This window comes from Podarcis filfolensis (assembly GCF_964270895.1).
Source record: "Podarcis filfolensis genome assembly, chromosome: 8".
NCBI classification, from domain to species: Eukaryota; Metazoa; Chordata; class Lepidosauria; order Squamata; family Lacertidae; genus Podarcis; species Podarcis filfolensis.
The window spans coordinates 372,257-384,455 of NC_139611.1; the positions used below are offsets into that span (position 1 = coordinate 372,257).

General features: G+C 44.9%; 1 protein-coding gene across 1 annotated transcript; it reads right to left on the reverse strand.

The window, feature by feature from the left end:
• Nucleotides 1–10,044: 10,044 nt before the first annotated feature.
• TCIM (transcriptional and immune response regulator) lies at nt 10,045–11,353 on the reverse strand. The gene has a single exon (XM_083628302.1). The coding sequence runs from the start codon at nt 11,216–11,218 to the stop codon at nt 10,931–10,933; it is 288 nt and encodes a 95-aa protein (XP_083484428.1). The 5' UTR covers nt 11,219–11,353; the 3' UTR covers nt 10,045–10,930.
• Between the last annotated feature and the right edge of the window lie 846 nt (nt 11,354–12,199).

Sequence of the window (12,199 nt, forward strand, 5' to 3'; positions counted from 1 at the left end):
TGACACAAACATCCTGCTCCCTTTTAAGGTGGAACGGAAATATCCTAACATCCTCCCCCTTTCCGTGTAACCTGTAGTACCTGTGGTTCAACCCAATTGCAACCTTTGTACGTAAACCTTAAGTTGTTCTCTGTTAACAACCTTAGACAACAGATCAGCAGGAATTTCATTTCCTGGCATGTAGGACACCTGAATGAGTCCTTTCTGAATACACTCTCTTGCACGATGTAGCTTAATCTGCAAGTACTTGGTCCTTTGCTTGAAACTCTCCGACTTCAGCAAAGCCAAACAAGATCTATTGTCTTGATATACTTGTATAGGACATTTCACAGAAACCCCAATGTCCTTAAACAGTTGCATCAACCATTCACAATCCATGAGTGAAAATGACAGAGCATTGAGTTCTGCTTCACAGGAACTTAGGCTAACTGTCGTCTGCTTTTTGCACAACCAGTCAAACAGGCAGTGGTTGTACATGTAGCATACTCCAGAAGTGCTTGTACCATCCGTGGTGTCACTTCCAAAACTTGCATCTGCAAAGATTTCAAGACCTCCAGTCTTCTGACTGGTGAACCTCAGCCTGTAGTGCATAGTCCCTTTCAAATACCGGGCTATGCGCTTCAGAGCTTTCCAATCCTGAACAGTAGGATTGTTAGCATGTCTGCTAAGCAGGTTAGTGCTTACAGCAATGTCAGGTCTTGAACATCTAGCAATGAAATTCAACTTGCCTAGAATGCATCTGTATAGCGTTGTGTCAGAAAACGCTTCAGCAGTACTGTCTACCTGGTAACCTGTCACCATCGGTGTGTCTGCTGGGTTTGCATCAACCAAATTCAACCTGGTTAATACATCAGCAATTTTCTGTGTTTGGTGTACCAGAAAATTACCTGCTTGGTCCCTCTCCACCTGCAGAGAAAGATAGTTGGATACCTCACCAAGATCCTTCATGTCAAAGTGCTCCTTCAGCTGAGCTAGGGTGCTTTGGTAGAAAGCCTGATTCTTCCAAAACATCAGAAGATCATCAACAAAACATAAACAATACAGTTTGTTTTGCCCCTCCTCCTTGACAAACACACACGGATCAGCTTTGCCCTGGTGAAAACCTAGAGAACGCAACGTTTCAGTGAGTTTTGTGTTCCAACACCTGGCACTCTGCTTGAGACCATATAAGGATTTCCGCAGTTTACAGACCATTCCCTTCTGTATCTGCATCCCGTCAGGTGGAAGCATGTACAGCTCCTCCGCCAAAATCCCGTACAAAAAAGCTGTATTTATGTCATGATGGGAAACATGCAGTTTCTCCTCCGCAGCGATCTTGAGCATCAGCCGAATGCTCTCATATTTGACCGTGGGTGAGTAGGTCTCGTGGTAATCCTGCCCTGGTACCTGTGAAAAACCTCTGGCCACCAATCTGGCTTTGTGTCTGACAACCTTGCCATTCTGGTCTGTCTTGGCCTTGAAGACCCATTTGCTGCCAACCAGTCTCATCCCTGGGACTACCGGTACCAGTTCCCAAGTTTGGTTCCTGTTCAAGGAATCAACTTCAGCCTTCATGGCATTAAGCCAAGGCTCAGCATCTTTAGAGGTTAACTCCTGGACCTCTTTGAAGCTTGAAGGTTCCCACACCTTCTCTGAGCTACTAAGAACAGCAGTTGCTGTCTTAGCAAACTCATCAGCAAATCTCTTTGGAGGTTTGCCTTTGGTCGCCCTTTCAGACCTGCGAACTAGACGCAAGTCTTCTGGACTCATCTCCTCCTTCTTAGGAGAAAAGTGACCAATGGTGAACAGTGGTTCTTCCAGTTCATTGTCAGACGCATCAGATGGTCTGACTGAGGCCTTTGCGCTCTTGTAGTCTGCTGTGTCATCACTGTCACTGACAGCAGCAGCAGCGCCGCCCACTGAACTGGAATCCAAACTCTGATCATCATCATCATCCTCAGTTTCCTCAGCTTTCTCAGCATGATCTGCTTTCTTCACATCACCTTCATCCTCCTCTGGGTAACTCTGGAAAATTCCCACATTTTCCCCCCACTTAGGATTGTACTCAACACTCCTTGTGAACTTTATGGATTTAGAGTTAGTCATCCATACTCTGTATGCACCTTTATCGTACCCCATGAACAAACCATGTGCCCCACGCTTCCCAAGCTTGTTGCTTTGTGGGGTGTGTACCCACATGTCAGAACCAAAGATTCTCAAGTGCTTGGTGTTAGGTTTCTTACCAAACATTTTCTCATAGGGAGTGCAGCCAATAGGTGATGACAGTGTGCGATTAAAAGTGTAAGCAAAATTCGAGAGAGCCTCCCCCCAAAACTTCTCAGGGAGGTTGGCATCATGCAACAAGGTTTTTATTCCTTGCAGCAACGTTTGATTTGCTCTCTCCGCAAGCCCATTCATCCATGGCGATCTAGGCGTCGACAAGTCATGCTGGATTCCCTTCTCAGTCAGGAAAGCTTCAAACTGCTGAGAAGTGAACTCCCCGCCCCGATCAGTAAACAGACAGCCAATACGTTTACCATGAGCATTCTCCAACCAAGCACAGAATGCCTTGAACCTAGGAAATGCTTGTGATTTCTGCTCGAGCATAAACACATGAATGTACCTAGAAAAAGAATCAATTAGAACCATGAAGTACCTTGCTCCTCCCAAAGAGGGCGCTAGAGGCCCAACCAGGTCTGCGTGAACTAGCTGGTAGGGTTTGGAAGCCTGCCTGCTAGACTCCTTGCCTTTTGGAGCAACCTTCACCTTGTTCTCTGCACAAGATACACATTTCATGTGAAATTTACAAGGTTTGATGTCCAAACCTTCAACCAACTCAGGCATCTTGGCTAGCGCTTGCCAAGAGAGGTGACAAAATCTTCTATGTGCATCGTGAATGCACCCTGCATGAAGAACCTTGTTAGTTTGTGCAACACAACAAGAATCAGCATTAGATATAACAGCATTGTCATCATAAGTTAGACAGAACAAACCATCCAACAACTTTGCATGCCACATGTCCTCTTTGCCTTTTCTGATGACACAGACAGTCCTCTTGAAGGAAACCTCAAAACCACGCCCAGTCAGCTGTGGTACACTAATCAAATTGTCCGCAGCTCCTGGAACAAAAAGTACATCTCTGATGGTAGTATGCAAACTTGCAAGTTTCACAGTCCCAACTCCTGTAGCTTGCAAAGTCCTTCCATCAGCCAGGTGGACCTCTCCATCTTGAGGTGTGAAGGAGATAAACAGATGGCGGTCTTTGGTGAGATGGCGCGTCACCCCAGAGTCAATAACAAACCTGGCCTTGGCCTTGTTTCCCACCGGCGTGGGCTTTTGCAGCTTGCCTTTAGCCTTTGGTGAAGCTGTGCCAGCATACAAAACCTTGTTTTCCACTGGCGTGGGCTTTTGCTGCTTGCCCCCCTGCTCCTGGCCATCAGACTTGCCTTCAGCGTTTGGTGAAGCTGTGCCAGCAAACAAAGCCTTGTTTTCCACTGGCGTGGGCCTTTCACCCCCCTTCTGCTCCGGGCCATCTGCAGGCTTTTTCCTTTGTTTACTTCTGGCCTTCCGGCCTCTGCAAAGTTGACCTTGGCTCCCATGGGAAACAGAGCTCTCAGCTGCCGACTCCTTGGCTCCCCCTGGAGGCTGGAATGCTGCCTGGGATGACATCACAGTCAGCTCCCCCTGCAGCTTGCAACCGGTGCCCTCGGCATCCGTGCATTCACTCGCATTCTGGGAAACAGCCAGGACCTCCGATGCAGTCAAACTCTGGGCTGGGTTGACTGGCAGATGGGCTATCTTCAAAGCATTCCACATCTGACGTGCAGTCGTGTTTCCAGCTAGCGTAGCAATTTCCTCCAGAGAGACAGACAAGACTATTACGTCTATGGCTCTCGAATTCTGAGCCTCCCATCTCCCTGTCAGAGGAACTGGAGGGGCTTCAGACACAGTATGCCACAACCCAAACTGACGCAGCAAACTCTCACACCATTTTGCCCAGGTCTCATAATTGTCCCGATTTAACTTTGGGCACTCAGCAGCTTCAGAGGCTTGGAAAAACTCCATTCCAGCTCTTAACGTCAGCCGTGAGTCTTCTTCACTTCAGAGACTCCTTATCTTGGCACCCATAAATCACGAAGCCTGCTTGGCTCGGCTCCCAGGCCAATTAGGCCAGCCGGACATCAAAAGCTCTTGCCGCGGCAAACAGAAAAGCCTCTGCTTTCGCTTTTCCAACATACCTTTCAGCAGCCTGTCGCTGTCTTACTCTCCTGCAAGTGCCATGAATCTGGGCCCGAAACCTGTTGTTGGGATACTGCCAGGGAGATAGGGTCCATCTGTGCCCCCAAGCTCGGTGCCGGACGATCCATCGACCTCCCGTAGTCACGCAGTATCAGCAATTTAGCGACACTAAGCCTCTGGCTTAGTGCACACTCTAACAGCAGAATTCGCACAGCAAAAGTTGCACAAGCATGAGAGCATATTTACAGTTTATTTGGCGTTGGTCAGAACAAAGAAGTCATGACCGTCTGCTCCGACTGCTCAGGCAAAACAGACCAGAAAACGAAAGGAACAGATAACATAAACTTCCTGTGAACAGGAAATACGCAGGCTGTGACACAAACATCCTGCTCCCTTTTAAGGTGGAACGGAAATATCCTAACATGAGATTTCGCTGGAAGACGCAGCCACGTGACCCCATAAGCAAGGCTGTTGCAGAGGAAGAATAGAGGGGGGTCAGCATCTTCACTCAGGTGGTGAAATGGGATGGGCAGCACGCCTGTGGTATATGTAAGATGGGGAATATTATTCCTGTTGTACAGATATGAATCTATTTGCTGTTGATACTTGCAGCAGCAGCAGCCTTACAACTGGAGGAAGGTCTCTGGCCTTTTAGGGGCCATTGTCTGCAGATGGTCTGGCGCATGATTCAGTGACAGGGCTTTGCAGAATTACATGCTTATGTTACATCATGATTCACCATAAAGTTCAAAGCGGGCTTTTCCTTTACTGCTGGAAGAACAAATTTCACATTTAGACTAAGAAGTTCTAAGACAAAGGGCTGATATTTCAGCCAGCCTTGATGCTCTGCCGCTTCCCATTTAGCAAATGCATAGCCACCAGTTCCAGGCCTGCCTCCTTTATGCTCTGTAAAGCAGAGAGTTGCCCAGTCTCCACGAAGATGCAGAGAGCTGGCCTGGTGTTTGGCAGATCAGGAGGTGAAGCCTACTGGTGTGTAATTTTAGACATACAACATTCATCTAAAACTGGGCTCATCCAAGACTTGCTTTTGTAACACATTCCTAGGCACAGGTCTGTACTTCAAAGCTTCCTGTCCGAATGTACTGTTTTTTGCCCTGGCACTTTCTCCACAGAAACCTGTTCTCTATCACTGAATCAGAGCAAATGGCAATCCATGGAAAACACAAATCAGCATTAAATAGCAAGTTTTACTGGGGAAAGCAGATGGGCAAAGAAAAAAGCACTCAGACATGGACCAGGAAAGCATGGACCTATGCCTAGAAAGTGCAGGGCAAAAGGTGAGTGTGGATGAACCCTCAGAGTTAGTTCTACAGTTAGACTATGGGGCAATACTTAGGGTTCCCACATCTTAGGGTCCAGCATCATTCAGGAGGGGAAGCAACCCCCATTTTTTGTTTAAAAAAGGCTTTGGCATCCACCTTACTTTAAATAGGAAGCGACTGAAGGTTGTTGCACCAGCTGCCACTGGTGCTGCTTAGGGATAGAAAGGAAATTTGATTCAGTTCACATTTAAAAGCAAATCTAACTGATTGGCACTTTCTGGAACGATATGTGAACCGAAAAACAACCATCCTTAAAAATTCACATTTCTTAGAATTTTGCAATGCAGTTCTCCAGACAAGTAACGTGTTCTAAAATGCATCTACTAAGGTAACTTGTATGCATAGATTAGTTTTTTTAAAAGATTTTCACAAATATTAGAGAATAAATTTTATAGAAAATATGCTTTGCCTACAAAATGTGTGAATTTGCACTAAAAGGTGTAGGCTACAGCTTAGGGTCAATTGGTATGTTATGTTGGGGGTTTTAGGTCTACACCTAATAATTGTCTATGTATACCTAAGAATGTGAAGTTTGAGTACAACCAAGCACATGAATCAGTGTACACTCACCTGGAAGCCAGGATTGGGTATGACTCCCACACTGTACCTACTTTCTGGTCCCTGATAAATCACTTGCCTAATTTTTGCTTTTGTGGGGATCCTGATCATAATTCTGAATTTCAGTTGCTAGAGCTTTCATTTGCTAAGCTTTCTTTCTCCCCCAGCCCCAGTTAAATTTCAGAATTGGGGGAGTAGATGTATATTGTCTCTCAACATAAATGGATCTAGATGTATGTGTAAATGAATACCAAGGCACTATGCATTTTACAGTCTGCCATTACTGTCTGTGAACTGTCCTGAGACCTCCAGGAGTAGGGCAGTATATAAATTTAATAAATAATAATTACAATAATTACACCCAATGCAGTTGCTGAAATATGCTCAGAAATGGCCACCTGGAGCTCAATAGAGCTAATCTGAAAACAAAAGGTGAGCTTTAACAAGCCCCAAAACTCTCAGGAGAATGCCCTTCTCTCTGCAGTGGCAGATTTGGAGAGTGGGAATAACTCCTGTGGGTCCTCCTGATTCACCCTCTGCAGTCCATTTCTAACCTTCCCCATAGGTGAAACAACAGTAAAGAGCCTGCAGATGTATAATTAGGGAGTAGGAGCAGAAGGACAATTCTATGGGTCATCAGTGGAGAGGGGGTAGATTTCTGCTTTCACCTACCCAATTTTGCCCATCTCACCCCTTTGAAACTATGTTCCATGAGGGGGATGAATGAAACTGCTGAGATGAGCACAATTTTTCAAAGACCCTCCTTTGGCTCAGAGAAAAATTCTAAACTTTTCCAATTTACCTCTACTGTCAGAGGCAATATGCCTCTGGATATCAGTTGCTGGGAACCACAAGTGAGGAGGATGCTATTGAGCTTGAGTGGAATAAATTTAATGATTATTTAGTTAAATTTGTTAAGTTAAACTAACCGGAAATAGCTTGCAGATACTTAATGGGCTTAGGATTTTATTTATGTTAAGTGATAAATTCATATGTTTAGCTCTATAAGGAGAAGGTTTAAGGATGTTAATGTTTAAGTTAAATTTCAAAAAATTGGGATTTGGAAAACCGTTACAAGGACATGCAATGAAATTCAACCAGTGGGAAGCGAGGAAGTCATTTAACAAAGTTAATAACTGTAATTTTCAATAAGGCTATGATTTATGTTTGTTATTTTTGTTTGTCTTGTGTGTTTGTTTGTTTATAATATTGTAAAAACCAATAAAAAAAAATTGGGGGGGGGGAGAGAGAGAATCTCACTCACTTCTATTGATAATATACAGTACTGTAGGAAATCATCTCCCCTTAGCATATGTTTAACCTGAAGAACACCCATGCACTTATCTTTTAAATCAGTGGGAGAAAGGCTCTTACAGCATACGTGGACTCAATATACAGCAGAGAAGATAGCAACAGGGGTGGGGGTGGGGTGATCCTTGGCATGAGAAGAGGGATGTCACAAGCATGTCCCTATTATGTTTGGAAATGTTGGAGGATATGGACTCCCAGTCAAGCATACATTTAACTTCCAAAGCTGGGTTTGCTGCCACATAAAGTGTGAAAAATCTCTCTCTGTTTCAGGTATGATTAGTGGCAAAAACTAGTTATGTACACTGTTAAACGGTCCCCAAAAGAAAAAAGAATGAGAGATAGCTCAGTTGGTAGAACACAAGAATCTTAATCTCAGGATCATGGGTTTGAGCCCCACATGGGGCAAAAGATTACTGCATTACAAGGGGGTTGGACTAGATGATCCTTGTGGTCCCTTCCAGCTCTATTATTCTATGAATTAGATTAAGTTTTGAGGGTAACTTCCTCAATAATAGTCCTTTGTAACCCAAAAGCTCAGATATACAGGTTGGTCCTAATAAAAGCATTGTTGTGCATTGAGTGGGGGTCCTGGATCAAGTAAGGGTTAAAATCTAATCAAGGAGCTAGCCAGGCAGGTTTGTTTGTGAGATAAGGGTCGTAGTAGCCACCTAAGTACTACCTAGGTATGGTGTATAGTGCATGGGTCGGCAAACTAAGGCCCGAGGGCCGGATCCAGCCCAATTGCCTTCTGGATCCAGCCCGCGGATGGTCCAGGATTCACCGTGTGGATCGGCTTGGAGATTCTGATCATTCGGGCTATGACACACACACACACACACACACACACACACACCACGGCAGCGCCTCCTCCCTCCCTCCTCCTGGCTTCTTCCCGCCCTGCCTAGAGGAGGAAGGGGGCTGGGCTTTGTTGAGCCGTGGTTGGCTGAGCGCCATTTTAAGCAGCCCCTCTCTGGAGCCAGCCCTTTCGCACCACTCATTGTCCCTCTGCCGCCGCCAGCCCCAGCCGCTCGCAAGGCACAGGAGCCGAGGTTGGCTGAGCGCCATTTAAAGCACAGCAGCCCCTCTCCAGAGCCAGCCCTTTTGCGCCACTCATCGTTCCTCCACCGCCACTACCGCCAGCCCCTGCTGCTCGCAAAGCACAAGTAAGCAGCCACTGGGGCTCATCCGGTGCTGTGGAGAAGGGAGGGGAGAGTCGGTGGGGGGTTGTTTTTTCAAAATATAGCCCAGCCCCCTGCAGAAAAAGTTTGCTGACCCCGGTATGGTGTATGGTCCTTAGTACAGTGGTATCTCGTTACAGATGCTTCAGGTTACAGACGCTTAAGGTTACAAACTCTGCTAACCCAGAAATAGGTTAAGAACTTTGCTTCAGGATGAGAACAGAAATCGTGTCTGATTACATTTGTAGGTTTGCAGGAAGTTTTGTAAGGGGAATAATTTGAATTATTGCCTTATGGAATGAAAAGGTTGATATTGGTTATGATTTTAAAAGGTAATATAAATTTAAGAAATGCAGGAGAAACTATAAAGACGGAAGAGGAGCTGATGGAAGTCCAAAAGATTGTATAAGAGATGGAAATTTGTAAAATGTATGACAATATAAATGTTTTTAAATGAATAAAAATTATTTTAAAAAAAGAGAGAACAGAAATCGTGCCGCGGCAGCAGGAGGCCCCATCAGCTAAAGTGGTGCTTCAGGTTAAGAACAGTTTCAGGTTAAGAACGGACCTCCAGAACAAATTAAGTTCTTAACCCGAAGTACCACTGTACAACAAAGGAGGTTGCTCTGTGCCAGAGGGCAAATGGGTGTGCCCCCTTCCTCGCCTGGCTGGGAGTGAGAAATACAAAAAGCAAGAGTTGTGTGTGATAGCTGGAAACAGGCTGCAGGCAGAAGCCAGAGAGTGAGAACCATGCTTGATTTCTGTTTGAATCCTAGACTGTGGCTATGGGAGAAGCAAGACCTTTAACACACCAGTTAATGCTGGTTAAAGCCCCTTCATTGTAGGCTCAAGTTGTACATATGTGCAAATAAACCATATATCCCAGAGACACTGAGGTCTCCCCTGTGCCTCATTCTAAGGGAACCAGGCCCTGGGTAAGTAGCTGGAACCTCTGGAAACCCTCAGCACTTAGAGATTGGGGTGGCAGGTAGATACTACATTAACTATGGTACTTTGTACAATAAAAGCTGAAAAGATCCACTGATAAAATTCTGCCTCTGGGGCCAATTACCTGAATGCATGGTCACCTGGAAGAGTCTGCAAACTAGAAACTTTTACCCCTAACCTCTGGTGCACTAAAGTTCCTGATGCTTCTCAATAGTAAACAGAATGTGCTTTGCACACGCTCAGAGGCTCTGTTCTACACAGTATTTCAGAGCTGAGCCCTAGCACTGTAAATAAATTCTAGGATTAAGCCCTGGTCCTAGATGGGAAACCTGTGACCCTCCAGATATTGTGAGACTTTAGCATTCATCACCCCTAGCAAGCATGGACAACAGTTGAGGGAGTAAGTAAAAAAGGGGCGGAGAATGTAGGTGCCATGGATATGCCATCCCTATTTTTGGTTGCAGTAAAGCATTTCAAGCCATGAGTACTTATACAAACTTTATAATTTATTTGCTCTGAATGTGCAATAAATCAATGGGAGCATTACTTACAGCATTATTATAAAATATCACCATAGCTGGTTGCCAGTTAAATTCTTTACAAAAAGTAAAAAAAGTAAAAAATGCCACTGATGCAAAAAAAGAACTCAATGTTCCAAAGAGAATTTAAGTCTGTTCAATCAGTTCAGGACAAAACTTTACATTTAAACAAAAACAACAAAAACATATTTCGTGCAATTAGTTGAACAACCCACTTCTGCTTGTAAAAGTCATTGTAAGACTAACAGAGTTGCTTCATGCATCCTGAAACAAAGTTTGCTCTGTGAACTGCACGTACTGTGAACTGCACGTAAACAAAAGAAAGCACATACTTTAAACACTAAGATGGTGTGTCTTTTCAACAAAAGCAAACGGGCAGTTACTGATCATTCCCCATTCCCTTTTGTTCCAGAAGAAAGCAGGGAGCTCTTCTGGCTTATGGAAGGCTTTGCACATTCAATAAAGAAGTGTCAGGACAGATTGCCAAACAGACAGCTAAGAAGGAAAATAATCTAGTCTCTCATTAGCCAGGAAAAGTTGAGTCTGAACCAGTGACTGTTTCACCGCCTGCTCCATCCCCGTGACTTGTGGCTGGATTTCTCAGTTGTTCACAGGCCGATTCCCTTACTCCAGCATGCAAGTTTGAGTCAACCAAGGAAGTCTTTTGCTGTGAACTTTGAAGTGTGCAAAAATGGGGCTGAATCCCCCTGACTGATGTTGCCAGCATCTCTTGCCACACCAGTTTCAAAGCAGCTGGAGGTGCTCTTGTTCAAAAGTGAGGAGTCTGGCTGAATAACTTTGCTCCTTTCATCCCGTCTTCTCTTTTAAAGCAGCTTCAGTGGACTTTGATGGTGTGTTTCCCAAACTTCAGGAACTGGAAGAGTTTCTCTCTTGTCCTCTGCTTCAAAGCCATGAGCGACCTTGCTTTCTCATCCAGGTCCTGGTCGGTGGCCAGGATGATCTTGGCCCTTTCCTCTGCTTTCTGGTCCCCTGAGTCCCTGAAGAGCTTCTGCAGTGACTCTTGATCCAGGCTTTCAAAGATGTCAGCCACCGCTTTCTTGCGCAAGGCCGTGTCAAATCGATAGCCGTGGACAGAAGGACTCACCCGCAAGGAGCTGGACATGCTGCCCACTTGAGGGTTCCTCGTTGCTTTCGCAGATGTCAGAGGCAGCAACGGGATTTGCCTTGGAGTCTTTCCCTGGAGCTCCTGCAGAGAACTCTCAGTCTGGGCAGGGCTATTTAAAGGCAATTCTGAGCAAAACCTGAAAACAACTCTGAAGGCTCAAGTTACAGCAATGACATCAGACTGTGAGCTCAACGCCCAGTAACCACAGAGGCCAGATTAACAGTGAAATTGCCGGGGTCTCTTGTATTGTGACTGCTCCTTCTGCAATGAGGCATTGCTTATCAAATATAGGTACAGTATTTGGTCTGAAGGGTTTGGTCATTTTTTTTCCAGAGTATTTAGTTAAGAGGCACTAAATCAAGGTAGGCTTGTGAAAGTGATTTAAAAAACAAATCTATTTTATCCAAATGTTAAGATGAAACATGGGCATAGCCAGGGGGGCAGCTGCCCCATCAAGTAAATAAACAAAAATAACTAACTGACCATTTGCATTGAAGATAATTTGGTTCTGCCCCCCCAAAAAAATGCCTACCTCCCCTAAAATAAATCCTGGCTATGGCCATGACATGAAATGTGTTATCACCATGCCAAATGAAGACTAGGCATATGCATTTTAATCTGCATCACCCCCATGTCCTGTTCAAGCTGCATGAAGGTTTATAGTTAAACACAGATTTCATAATATATTTTATTTATAAATGTGCTTTTAAAAGCATGCTTTGATTATTTGTGCGTGCCAGTAACTGCATGAGAACCAGTGGTGGCACCAGAAAATATTTTTGTGCATTGGGGAGGCACAGAAGAGTCAAGGTAAATTTCTAGGTGCGTGAGATGTTCTCTGAAAGAAAAAGATTAGTATGACTTACCGTAAGTCTGGCAAGTGTGGGGGGAGAACTTGTGCCCTGCCTTCCCCCTGATGTTGCTCATAATAAGAACATTTAGGAAGTGTGAAAACCAGCTGATAATTGTGTTCCAATG

What these genes read in the sequence shown, in the direction of transcription:
- TCIM (XM_083628302.1), bottom strand. Translation starts at nt 11,218, where the DNA reads ATGTCCAGCTCCTTGCGGGTGAGTCCTTCTGTCCACGGCTATCGATTT.